At 41.2% G+C, this 14439-nt stretch overlaps 1 protein-coding gene across 3 annotated transcripts in view; it reads right to left on the bottom strand.

Annotated features, from left to right (window-relative positions):
- Positions 1 to 9992, bottom strand: part of LOC134348399 (double-stranded RNA-specific editase 1-like) — a 336189-nt gene extending 326197 nt beyond the window's left edge. For all 3 annotated transcript variants that reach the window (XM_063051701.1, XM_063051702.1, XM_063051703.1), the window contains exon 1: positions 9880 to 9992. In XM_063051701.1, coding sequence (XP_062907771.1) covers positions 9880 to 9937 — 58 coding nt within the window. In that variant the 5' untranslated portion in view covers positions 9938 to 9992. The remainder of the gene's footprint in view (positions 1 to 9879) is intronic.
- Between the last annotated feature and the right edge of the window lie 4447 nt (positions 9993 to 14439).

Below are 14439 nucleotides of genomic sequence, written 5' to 3'. Positions count from 1 at the left end.
CATAAAACTGTATCAATCTGTAATAGTTATTGACGGAGGAATTCATCCATTGTACACTGCCATTTTCTTTGCTGATTTTGTTCATTTACAGTCAACCCAGAGACAACTAGTGCAGATAATGGACTGCCTTCATAGAATCCTCTTGACGATTGCATCCTCCAAATCTTCATTTTCATTGTAACATTCCAGATAATTGTCGATATCTTCAATTTCTTTTTAATTCCTAACTTTTTTAAATAGTGAAATAATTTCATTTTAACTCCTACCCATTTCTGGCATCTCCAAGCCTGAATGCTTGAAACCGCAGTGAGAAAAACAGTTTGGAATAGTCTTGCTGCTTATTTCTTGCCAACTATCAGTGGCAAAAATCACTGCTTTTTGAAAACAATTACACACAACTGACTCTATTTAAAAACTGTTCGCTCTATGTGCAGTGTAGAGTCTAATTGGGCACACAAGCTCACATGATGCTAGTTGGAAACTGTTTGGCAATAATCACCTACCCCAATTAAACAGCATAGTGTCCAAAATAAACAAAGGGTAATTCTGGCTATTTTCTTGATTAGTTTTTGTTCTATAAGACCTGCCACAAACAAGTGGCTACCCCAATTAACCAATGGCCCAAATAACTGGAATCCACTGTACTTATTTTAAGCTTAAACCTCAGTAATTAAACATTAAATATATTTCACCTTTTATGTATCTTTCAAAGCTATCTGCGGTGTGTTTTTTTGTTTGAAATCATCTAACTGAGGAAAATGTATCACTGCATGTGAAACAAATATAATCTCTCCTCAAAACTATTTTTACATCTTCAACAAATATCTAATTAGTTCTCAGTTTTATTAGCAACTGCACGAGTTGTGTAAATGTTTTGGTGCTTAGGATGTATTTTCTGTCGCTTTCAGCATTTGAAATAATTTTTTTGGGATGCTCGACAACTTTAGTCCAATTTTCAAATACTTGAAGAGTTGTATGTTAGCTATATGCTAGGATATTGAGTGAGGGAAGTGAGTACAGTAATTTTGCTTAACCTTTGCAGGTTTGCAGGATATTAGTGACATTTGCTCCTTTACAAAACACTAAATTCATAAATTATTCATGTGTTTTTCTGTGTAATTATGTAGATTGTGTTTCTGGTAGTGCACTTGGAAACAAAAAAAAAGTAGTACTGGTTTCCTCTTAACATTGTCATACATCTAAGTCTTGTAATATTGTGCCACAATGATTTACTGCAAGACTGAAGATTCAAGCATTGATTCCAGTAATGTCTAAAGCAGAGTGTACACTTATTTATTTGTTGAAAGTATGTACCCCAAAGAAATATAAACTATCCGACCATAAGACAGGAGCAGAATTAGGCCATATGGCCAATTAGGATTGCTCCGCTGTTCAATCACGGTCAATTCATTTTCCCTCTCAACCCGATTCCCTTGCCTTCTCCCTGTAACCTTGGGCACCCTTCCTAAATACTGCAAGGATCCTCTCAACCTCTAGTTTAAATATACCCAATAACTTGACCTCCAAAACCATCTGTGACAATGAATTCCACAGATTCCCTACCCTTTGGCCAAAGAAATTCCTCATCTTTGTTCTAAAGGGACATCTGAGGCTGTGCCCTCTGGTTTTAGACTTACCCATGATAGAAAGCATCATCTCCATGTCCACTCTATCTCAGCCTTTCAATATCTAATAGGTTTCTATCAGACCTCCCTCAAACTTTTAAACTCCAGTGAGTGCAGGCCCAAAGCTACCAAATGCTCCTCATATGTTCACCATTTCATTCCCAGGATTATTCTCTTGAACCACTTCAGGACCCTCTTCAATATCAGCACATCCTGTCCTACATATGGGGCCAAAAACTGCTTACAATATTCCAAATGTGCTCTGACCAATGTTTAGCCTCAACATTACATCCTTGTTTTTAAATTCTAGTTCCCTTGAAATGAATTTACCTTATATATACCTTCCCTACTGCCTCCCAAACCAGAAAATGAACCAGATGAACCAGGAGGTACGTCGTCTGCCGAAGGCTAGATCTGTGGCATTCCAGTCTGGCGACCCAGGCCTGTACCAGTAAACCAGGTATGATTTGCAGAGGGCTATTTCAAGGGCAAAGAGACATTTTTGAATGAGGTTGGAGGCGACATTGGATGCATGGCAACTCTGGCAGGGTTAGCAAGACATTACTTCCTACAAAGCAAAACCCAATAGCATGAATGGCAGTGATGCTTCACTACCAGATGAACTCAACACTTTCTATGCATGCTTTGAAAGGGAGAAGACAACTACAGCTGTGAAGGTCCCTACTGCACCTGATGACCCTGTGATCTCTGTCTCAGAGGCCGATGTTAGGCTGTCTTTAAAGAGAGTGAACCCTCGCAAAGTCCAGATGGAGTACATGGTAAGGCTCTGAAAACCTGTGCCAACCAACTGGCAGGAGTATTCAAGGATATTTTCAACCTCTCACTGCTACGGGCGCAAGTTCCCACTTGCTTCAAAAAGCCAACAATTATACCAGTGCCTAAGAAGAATAATGTGAGCTGCCTTAATAGCTTTGAGAGGTTGGTCATAACTAGACTGAACTCCTGCCTCAGCAAGGACCTGGACCCACTGCAATTTGCCTAATGCCACAATAGGTCAACAGCAGATGCAATCTCAATGGCTCTCCACACGGCTTTAGGCCACCTGGACAACACGAACACCTATGTCAGGATGATGTTCATTGACTATAGCTCAGCATTTAATACCATCATTCCCACAATTCTGATTAAAAAGCTGCAGAACCTGGGCCTCTGTACCTCCTACTGCAGTTGGATCCTTGGCTTCCTAACCGGAAGACTGCAATCTGTGTGGATTGGTGACAACACACCCTCCTCACTGACAATCAACACTGGCACACCTCAGGGGTTTGTGCATAGCCCGCTGCTCTACTCTCTATATACACATGACTGTGTTGCTAGGCATAGCTCAAACACATCTATAGATTTGCTGATGATACACTTATTGTTGATAGAATATCAGGTAGTGATGAGAGGGCATACAGGAGTGAGATATGCCAACTAGTAGAGTAGTGCCACAGCAACAACCTGGCACTCAACTTCAGTAAGATGAAATAGCTGATTGTGGACTTCAGGAAGGGTAAGACAAAGGAACACATACCAATCCTCATAGAGGGATCAGAGTGAGCAATTTCAAGTTCCTGGGTGTCAAGATCTCTGAGGATAGAAGCACCGTGGAGAGCATTCTGACAGGCTGCATCACTGTCTGGTATGGGGGTTGGGTGGGGGAGCTACTGCACAGGACCGAAAGAAGCTGTAGGTGGTTGTAAATCCATCTTGGGTACGAGCCTACAAAGTAGAAACATAGAAAACCTACAGCACAATACAGGCCCTTCAGCACACAAAGCTGTGTCAAACATATCCCTACCTTAGAACTACCTAGGCTTACCGATAACCCTCTTATTTTTCTAAGCTCCATGTATCCATCCAGGAGTCTCTTAAAAGACCCTATCGTTTCCACCTCCACTGCCAGCCCATTCCATGCACTCACCACTCTCTGCATAAAAGACTTACCCCTGACATCTTCTCTGTACCTACTTCCAAGCACCTTAAAACTATGCCCTCTCGTGCTCGCCATTTCAGTCCTGGGAAAAAGCCTCTGACTATCCACACGATCAAAGCCTCTCATTATCTTGTACACCTCTATCAGGTCACCTGTCATCCTCCGTCAGTCCAAGGAGTTCACTCAACCTATTTTCATAAGGCATGCTCCCCAATTCAGGCAACATCTTTGTAAATCTCCTCTGCACCCTTTCTATGCTTTCTACATCCTTCCTACAGTGAGGCGACCAGAACTAAGCACAGTACTTCAAGTGGAAACCATATATACTTCTTGGGTACTAGCCTACAAAGTACGCAGGACAACTTCAGGGAGCGGTGTCTCGGAAAGGCAGCGTCCATTATTAAGGACCTCCAGCACCCAGGACATGCCCTTTTCTCACTGGTACCATCAGGTAGGAGGTACAGAAGTCTGAAGGCACACACTCAGCGATTCAGGAACAGCTTCTTCCCCTCTGCCATATGGACATTGAACCCTTTGACACTACCTCACTTTGTTTAATATGTAATATTTCTGTTTTTTGCATGTTTTAAATCTATTCAACATAGGTATACTGCAATTGATTATTTTTTTTCTCTCTTCTATATTATGTATAGCATTGAACTGCTGCTACTGTTAAGAAATTTCATGTCAGGTGCCAGTGATAATAAACCTGATTCTGATTCCTTTTCTCAAAATATAAGAACAGGAGACTATTTGAAAGCTGAAAAAAGGGTTTCTTGGCTTAATCCCACCGACTAGTAAATGGTTCATAGCCCTGCAGATATCTGCTCCTCAATCGTATATCAAAGTTCTGGGAAGGATTCTGCCATGACTATCCTTTCAACTGATTTTGGGTCCTTGGTTGCAATCACAGTGAAAACATTTTCTTTACCTCTACAGGTATCTTTCAAATCCCTTTATTTAAGGAGATAAAGGCAAGGTACGTGGCATCCGGAGTTTCTCCTGTTAGTGGATGATTTCCCTCCATGCCTCTCTGACGTAGTGGGGAACCACGTACGAGACAAGTTACAGCAGTGGTTTGCCATTGCTTTCTGCCAGGTGAGTTTCCAAAGAGATCACCAGCTCGTAACCCAGCATGGATAGAAAGCGTGCAGGGGAGTCAACTGGGATTCGAACTCGGGACCTTTCGTCCCGAAGTCCGACACTGATGCCACTACGCCACCAGCCGGGACTTAAACACTTTCAATTTACCTTGGCCTTTTATAATTTTATACACCCATCTTAACAGTCTCCTTCAATATCCTTGCTCATAGTTTCAGTTTTCCAGCCCTGATGCCATCTTTGTGAATCTCTTTGCACTCTTTATGGTACACCATATCTTACTTGTAATGTACTTACCAGAACTGTAAGCAGTACTCATGAAATGGACTAACAAGGATTGGTTCATGCATAACTTCAGGCTCTTAAATTTATATCTCTAGTAAAGCCATCATAGGTAGCCTTAGACTAAGCAAACCATGCTAACTCCAGCAGTTTGCAGGTTGAAAGGCATTAGGAGCAGAATTAGGCCATTTAGCCCATCAAATCGGCTCTGCCATTCCATCAATCCTCACATTATCCCTCTCAACCCCATTCTCATGCCATATCCCCTTACGTTTTGATGCTTTACTGATCAAGAACTTACCAGTTTCCACTTTAAATATACCCGATGACTTGGCCTCCACTACCATTCATGGCAATTAATTCCACAGATTCACCATCCCCTGCTATAGAAATTCTTCCTCATCTCAGTTCTAAAGGGTGTGCTCTATGGTTCCAGACTCCCCCCACTATTGGAAACTCCTCTCCACATCCATCTATCTAGGCCTTTCAATGTTCAATGGATCCACCCCCCCCCCCTTATTTTCAATGGAATCTCCTTTCATAGAGCAGTTAGATGGACTATTTCAGTATTTAGATGTATTAATGGTATAGCAAGACCTTTCTAGGTTAATGTGGAGAGCTACATGCAGGTCACAACATTCACAGACCATCTTTTATCATTGTTATTCTTGGTCATGGAATTTTGTAAGTTTGTGATGTCCAACTGGCAAGCACTTGGTGAGATGCTACAGTGAAATAGTAGATGTGCACACTGTGACCATTATGCTTGTGACAAAAGTGATGTTTAGACTGGAGAATTTATTGAACAGTGAGGTGCTTTGCCTGGGATTCATTTGACCTGAGTAGCTTTGGAGCTATATTGATCCAATGTGGGATAAGTGCTCCACTACACTCAGCAATTTTATCCTGTCGGTGGTAAAAAAAAACACTAATTTGGGGAATCAGGAAGTGAGTCACTTGGTGCCAGTTGCCCAGATTCTAAGCTGTTATTTCAGGTTCTTCGGTTATTGATGATCCTACAGGCTGTTGCTGGTGTTGAATTTTTCAATAGCTGTGTTGTTAATGTTCAGGGGAGATGGTTAGACCTTTTATAGCTGTCGATGGTCATTTGTATTAATGTCGATAAAATGTTACTTGACAATTACCAACCCAAGGCTGAATGTTTTCCAAGTCTTGGAAATGAGCAGAGAAAGTCACTGCTTCAAAGTAAATATTGAGCACTCCACTGAATCACTAAATTCAATGCTTAAATCAAAAATTATCAGCTGTCCTAGGCCCTTATAATGCAGATATTGGTTATATATTTTAGTCTTTTTACATTTGTTTTGTAAGGAACAGCATCTGATGTTTTTTTTCCCCAGTTCCCCAGTGATAAAAGTTTTATTTTTATGTTCCACTTTTTGCCTTTTGTATTAGAAGTAATAAACAAGCCAAGTCTTTCTTCAAAGTACATTTATTATGAAAATATTTCACCTCAGTTAAACGGTACTTTATGTTTTTTTAATATACCTTTTTAACTCTTTCCATGAAACTTCAGCTACTTGGATCAGCTGCATACTTGGGTCAAAATGTACTGGTCCCAATTAACCAGAATCCACTGTACTTGTGCTTATACCCAAAATGTACTCCTTCAGTTTAGGTGTTGAGTGACAGCTCCTTGAATATACGACTAACCAAAAGGTTAAGAGACAAAAACAACCTATCCTGAACTAGCTACAACACATGTGCAACATGAACATATTTCATCCCCTAAGTTGTTTCAATTGGACAGAATCAAAATCTCCCATTAAATTGTGTACAGGTTCTAGAAGACTCGTTCTTTATTTTAGTTAATCCATAATTATAGCTTCCATTATGTCATAACTCCAGAATGAAGGTTCAAACTGGTTTGGGCCAGTTCAAGCCAACTAAATACTTCATGAATCTCAGCTCCAACTAAATTGTTTAGGTTCTTTATTTTTCCATTTGACAGGTCTTTTTAATTTATTCAAGTTAAAATACCTGATATAATCATCGTTCACTTTGTGATGTGTCATTTTGATGCCACGGTTAGTTTGCAAATTTCTCAATCCTCCATAACACTCCATCATTGACTAACCAGCTTTCACAGGGTTCTTTTTAAAACACTCAAATGTCAGGTTATGGATTCAAGCCCATAAACAGTAAAACCTAGACAAATAATTTGATGCAATGCCAAAGATGTGCTGCTCTATCCGAGGTGCATTCCAAATATGATTAAACCAAGGAATCAAACTAAAGCATTTACAGCATGACATACTCACCTTGATTCACAACGGCATGCAAATTAATTTTGCAGCTGTTTCTTCTATGAAATGCAACAAAATAATCACATTTCTCTACTAAGTCCATGAACATATTTTATTCCACTAATTGAGAAACTAGAACTTAAGGCACGAGCTATTACACAGATTTATCAATTCCACAATTCCCCTGTTTCCAGCAAAACCAAGGGGTAAGCATTCATCTGCACACTAAAAAAACTGCAAGGAAATATCAAACACCTCCCAAATTGTCTTTCACACCTCTTACTCTCCCTAAACTACTATGACTCTCGCTATCAGTCACTGTTCCAACAGAGTTATTTCTGCTTCAACATCTGGTACACTTATCAGAATGAACACCCCCTAAGCAATCTGAATAACTATCTACTAGCTAAGGTTCAAAGTAAAATTCAAATGTAATACACTGTATTTAGTCAACATCTCAGGGGACTCAATCGCATCTTAAAAACTACTTCTACATGGAGCAAAGCAGCACACCAAGATTTTACATGATAAACATCAGTTTATATGCTTCATAACAGATCTCTGCATACAAGATGGTAAAAATAACACAGAAATAAGCACAAAACTAGCAACCCATGTTTTAATGAAGATCGATAGATCAGGGATATTGAGAGAATAGAAAATCCTCTGAGAATCTACAGATTAGGGTGAAGATAACTTAAAATTGCTCAATCACTATGCCAAACATTGCAGGTCACGTCTGTGCAATAGTACAAATGATATACAGAATACAAAGTGGAAAAAATAGGAAGTCGCCAACTCCACTAGAAAAACAGAAAAACTATTTTTTTTAAGTAAAGAGATCGAAAAGCACAAATAATAAAAGGAACTTGACTGTCCTTTTTCATGGATAAAATGCAGAAACAACACACATTTAGGAAGGAAAATAAAATGCTGACTTTTACTGCAAGGTGATTCAAATGAGAGTAGATACATTTCTGTACAATTATATCAGCCCTGCTGAAACAACTCTGTGCTGGTCCAGTTACCCTGCTGAAGGACAATATGCAATGGAGGAGTACCAGATTGAATCCTGGAATGGAAGCTATCCTGAGACAAGATTCACCAGACTGCCTGCACTATACAGAATTCAGCAGAACGAGGAGATCCATTCTTATGGAGAAGGGTTGATATGGTAGTTGCAGGGATAATGATTCTCCTTGCTAGCAGACCCCAAACCAAAGGTTAAAATCACAAAATAAGGAGACAGCATTCAGGTCAGAATTTATTTCTGCAGCCAAAGACAGTGAATCTTTGGAAATTCTCCACCCTCTGTCATAGAGAATCACTGCTGATTACATTGAAGAAAAAGACTGATTGAATCAAGATATTAAGGCAATCAAGGGTCACAGGACTAGTGTCAGATAACACTGTTGTTAAAAGATCCACAATTTAACTAATGCCTCCTGTAGCTCCTACCGACTTTCTTATGAGAATGTGGTTTCACATGTATTTAATCAGCAAATGAATTAGGGAGTAGGTAAAACACGTTCATTTAGGGTTGTGAAAGAGAAGTAAGAGACAACATGACAAGGCCTGGCTGTCAACTCATCTGACTACACTGGTTTTAGCCAATAGTATCAAAAAAGGAAAGGAAATTATCTCGAGTATCTGTCATGATACGTTGATGTAAGTGTGAAAACAGAGACAGATGGAGGAGGCGTGGTACAGGAGAGACCCCAAGGTGAATAAAGAGAAAAACAGAATGCATCTGGACCACCTGAAGAATAAGAGAAAGCAGAATAAATTGAAGAGAAAGTGAAAGATGGGGGGGGGGGAGAGAAGAGGGGGAGAAGGTTGCTCATCCAGCCAAAACCTGCTTCACTGATGCCCGACGGCTGCTTTCCTATATACACGAAGCACCAGAATTAAACGTTAATGACTTTGCAACGGTTAGGATTGTGAATTACAGTATCCCCTTACTGGTGAGAGCAAAGAAAGATGGAAGCATGAGTGAATTCGGGTGTCCTGACACCCCCGCCGAGTCTGCCTACACTAATCACGAATAATAAATGCGGTGCATCAGCACCAAATTCCTTCATGAGCGTCACTGCCTTTTTTTTATTAATAATGGAGCGAGGCGATGGGGAAGACATTGAGCTTGATCCAAGCACTTGGTGCTTCCCCCATCGCCCTCCGCAGCTGCCACTCTGGGAGCTGACAAACAACATTGAAATGCGTACAAGAAAAAAAAACTTTGTGCATCCCCTCTCTTCCTCATCCCACAAGCTGCACAACGTTATTAACCTACAAATCACGCCGACCGGCTTTAAAAAGATACCAGGAGAAGAGCGCTGCTGCTGTCGCCATCTGCGCTTCACTCCGTGCACATGCATGAGTGCACCGGGCTGCCTCTTCTGCTGCATTGCATGCACAGGTGCATAGCACAACCGCTCGCCATACACCTTTAATAATGTTTTGTACTGGTTATTTTCACGTAGTATATATATATATATATATATACATATGGGGGGCGCGCGCTGCTCCAGCCGGCAACGGCTCCAGCGCGCGTTCTCGCTCGCACTTCACACCCGGCGGGAAAGAAACCGCCGACCGCCTTTTCCATCCTTTGTTTTCACAGAGATATGAAGGCGGTTCGTACGTCCGAGGACCCCGTTCGTCTCACCTCGTCGGTCGGACTCGCTGTCCCCACTCCGTTTTCGCACAGCGCGCTGCTCCGCCATCTTATCGCGGCAAGGTAGCGTCAACAAGAGGACCCACCTTCCATTGGTCAACGCCGTGACAGGGCCCCACTCCTCATTGGAAGAGAGGCCCCTGATTTTCATTCGATAGAGCGGTGCACCTGTCACTTTTTCCATTGGCCGAAATAGGTCTCGCCCCATTCGCCATTGGATGTGTGAAAGGTCGACTTCGTCCTGTGATTGGGCATTCGTGAATTAAGTATGTCTGGAGCCAAACAAAGGGACCAGCTTCCTTTCATTGGACACACAAAGCACTTACTGTATCCCCATCACCAAGCATTCAAAGCCCTGGATTTGCAAGCATATATGTCAAGGGTTTAAATTGGTTTTCTGTGAATCTTGTAAGTCAGGAGCAACTGTGGAGAATATGACAAAAGCAAAAGTTCAGGTTACACAAGAATCAGGGGCAGGTTTTGATGTTCAAGCTATTGTAGCCTGCTACATCACTCAGTAAGAATCAGCTGATCTACTTTAATGAACTTCCGTTCACACACTTAAAACATTCACTCTGCCTGAGCCAGTGCAGAGTTCCAGCATTTGCAGTTTTATTTTTGATAGTGGTATTAGCTTATCATTGTCACATGTACCAACATACAATGATGGGTGTCATGGTAGCATAGTGGTTAGCTCAACCCTGTTACAACGTGGGATGTCACAGTTTGAAGTTCAGTTGCAGCGTTCTCTGTAAGTTTGTACGTTCTTCCCTTAAGCGCATGGGTTTGCTCACACAATCTAAAGATATACCAGCTAATTGGTTAATTAGTCATTATAAATTCTCCTGTGATTATGCTAGTGTAACAGCTGGGTTGCTGGAACGTGCAGCTTGTTGGGGCAGAAGGTCCTGTTCCGCACTGTATTGCAAAGTAAATAAATAAATATAAGTTTGTCTTGCATACTGTTCATACAGATCAAATCATTAAACAATGCGCTGAAGAGGAACAAGGTAAACCAATAGCGATACAGAATAATAAACACAAGAGATTATTCAGATGCTGGGAATCCAGAGTAAAACACACAAAATGCTAGAGGAACTCAGCAGATCAGGCGGCTTCTGTGGAGAGGAATAAAGAGCCAATACCTCGGGCCGAGACCCTTCCTTAGGCTGATGATCGGTCTTGGCCTGAAACGTTGGCTCTTTTATTCTTCTCCAAAGTTGCTGTTTGACCTGCTGAGTTGCTCCAGCACTTTTTGTGTGTTACTCTGCAATGCAGAATAAAGTGTAAAACCTACAGAGAAGGGCAGTGCAGGTAAACAAAGTGCAAGATCATAATGAGGTCAAGAATCGGTCTTATCGTACAAGAGGCCTGTTAGAAGCTGTCCTTGAGCCCAGTGGTACATACTTTCAGGCTTTTGTATCTTCTGCCCGATGAGAGTAGTGAGAAGGGAGAATGTCTGGGGTGGGTGGGACCTTGATGCTTTACTGAGGCAGCGAGATGCATGAGCAAAGTCCATAGAAGGGAGGCTGGTTTTCAAAATGTTCTGAGCTGCATCCTCACATTTCTGCAGTTTCCTGCAGTCATGGGCAGAACAGTTGTCATACCAAGCCATGATGGATCCAAATAGACATGATGCTTTCTATAGTACATCAATAAAAATTGCCAAAGGTCGACAGGGGCATGTCGAATTTCTTTACCCTCCTGAGGAAGTAGAGGTATTAATGTGCTTGCTTGGCTGTGACATCAACGTGCTCGGACCAGGACAGTTTATTGGTGATGTTCACTCCTCGGAATCTGAAGCTCTCAACCTCAGCGCCATTGATGTAGACAGGAGCAAGTGCATCCCCCTACCCCCTTTCCTGATGTCAACAACCAGCTCTTTTGTTTTGGTGACATTGAGGGAAAGGTTGTTGCAATGACGCTGCCACTAAGCTCTCCATCTCCTTCCTGTATTCATTGCACTTTGAGATATGGCCCACGACTTTGTTCGATGGAGTTAGAGAAGAATATGGTCAAACAGTCATGAGTATACAGGGAGCAGATTAGGGGCTGAAGACACAACCTTGTGGAGCACCACTGCTTAGAATAATTGTGGCAGAGGTGCTGCTGCCTATCCTTACTGATTGCAGTGTGTTGTTCAGGAAGTCAAAGATCCAGCTGCAGAAGGAGGCATTGACTCCCAGGGTCTGGAGTTTGATGATGAATTTGTTTGGAATTATAGTATTGAAGGCGGAGTTGTCATCAATAAACAATAGACTGACATAGATGTGTTTACTGTCCCAATGCTTCAGAGATTAGTATCAAGGAAATGGTGTCCGCTATAGATTTGTTTCAGCAGTAGGCAAAAAGCAGTGTCAAGGTTGTCTGAAAGGCTGGAGATGATGGATGCCATTACCAGCCTCTCAAAGCACTTCATGACGGTAAATGTCAGAGCCACTGATTGGTAGTCAAATTTCCAGCAATGCTTTGCCCCATGCAAAAAAAACTTCCTTGAGATCTGGGCAGAGGGAAAAAATAGAACAGGGCACAGAGATACTGAAATGAAAGTTCACTCAGCCAATACCCAAGTCCACTGTCACCAGTTATTTACAGTATATTTAGACTATCATTTCAAATGCCACAGCATTGAAGGCTACAGGCCAGATGTTAGGAAATGGAATTAGTGTGGACAAATACTTGACAGCCAGCCTTGACACTGGGCCAAAGGACCTGTTTCATTTGCTGTATGGCTGTATGACTTAACATCAACTTTGCAAGTGCAACGTCTGAACAGAAGAAGCATGCTGCTCCTACTGAATCTACAGAGGAATAAAGTTAATTCTCAGTTTTAATGGACAGTCCTAGTTAACCAATCTTTTCCCCTGCCTTCACTTAAGCAAGAGCAGCTCAATGGATCCAAGGTTTCTAAGTGAAATAGGGACATGGTTTAAAGAGCCCCAAAGAGCAATCTAAAATGAGAATTGGTTCAAAATCAACTAACATGGACCTTTTTAACTAGCCTGTGCAAAACTTTAAAATCATCCCTTGTGAGTTTTGACACTCATATCAATAGAACTGATAAACTTCCACAATGAAGTTTGTGATTTCCACTCACAGATAGGAGAAGGAAGAATTGTACGATAATGAAGAAAATGTGTTGAATAGTTTAACGAAAAGGGACAGAGAAGTCAAGAGAGGCTCTTTTAGGACTGCATCCTTTGATGCTAGGTTTAAAATTCAGACTGGACAAACAAAGATCTTTGTAACACAGTAGGGCTATTCAGCCCAAAATACCCAAATGCTAAACATAAAAAGAGTTATTTAGGCTGTCAATCCATTACATCATAGTGTCATTCAGACACCGATTAAATGCAGTGACGGTTTCTGCCTTAAGCACCCTTTCAGACACTAAATCTGAGATCTCCAAAAATCCCTGTCCCTTATTTATACATCTGAGGGAAACGGGTCCTTCATTTTACATTGACTTAGTCTCTCAATTTTATTTTTCAATTAACCTGACCATCAGCTTCCTGCATTCCAAACAACCTAAGCCTGGTCACTGCCCTCATTACTGTCATTCTTCAGTCTTGTCAGAAGCCTCCTATCCCCTCTGCACTCTTGGTTGAATCATTGCAGTAGTGTGGTGACTGAAACTGCACACAGTACTTAATTTGTGTTTTAAACAGATATAGTATGACATCTCTACTCATTTATTATTTCCCTCAACTAATACACAGAGGTATCCTCTATATCTTCGTAATTTCCTTTCTAATCCAGCCTGTTATCTTCAGGATTCTGTGACCAGGATTCCTCCACTTCATTACATTGTTTGTGATGCTATCATTTTCCCTGCACAATAGCATAATGGTTAATGTAACACTCTCCAGAGTCAGCAATGACTGTTCTGGTTCAATTCCCATTACTGTCTGTAAGGAGTTGGTATGTTCCCCCTGTCACCTTATGGGTTTCTTCCAGGTGTTTTGGTTTCCTCCCACATTCTAAAGGTGTATGAGTGAATTGCAGATGTGCAGTATTTCCTTGCCAGAAGCATGGTGACATTGGCGAGCTGGCATCAGCACATCATTGGACTGTGTTGGTCACTGATACAAATAGTGGATTTCACTGCTTGTTTCAATGTTCATGTGACAAATAAAACTATTCCTCATCCTTATTTTTAAATTATCCATAACTCGATATTTCTTAGGATTTAATTCTATTTGCCATTTTTGTACCCAGTTGACTAGTCCATCAATAACTTCCAGCAGGTGATAGGGATCATCTGCAAACGTTTTAATATAGCCCCCCATTTATAAATCCATATAAAATTAAGAGCCCCAATACGGAATCCTCCAGAAGTTGTGCATACAGTCTTTCAATGACTGAAGTTTATACTCATCACAGAGCCTGAAGTAAGAATTCTTTGCACTTTGGTTACAGGATTAATCCCACTGAATATGGAGATTCCACATAGGCCTGGTGTTTGGACACTGCAGTACTTAATTTTCTTTGAATTTCATAAACTGATAAATAAAAAAAAGAATGAAGTGCACATAAAAAAAACAATAAATG

This window comes from Mobula hypostoma, chromosome 6 (assembly GCF_963921235.1).
Source record: "Mobula hypostoma chromosome 6, sMobHyp1.1, whole genome shotgun sequence".
NCBI lineage: Eukaryota > Metazoa > Chordata > Chondrichthyes > Myliobatiformes > Myliobatidae > Mobula > Mobula hypostoma.
This window is presented reverse-complemented; position numbering and strand designations above follow the sequence as displayed.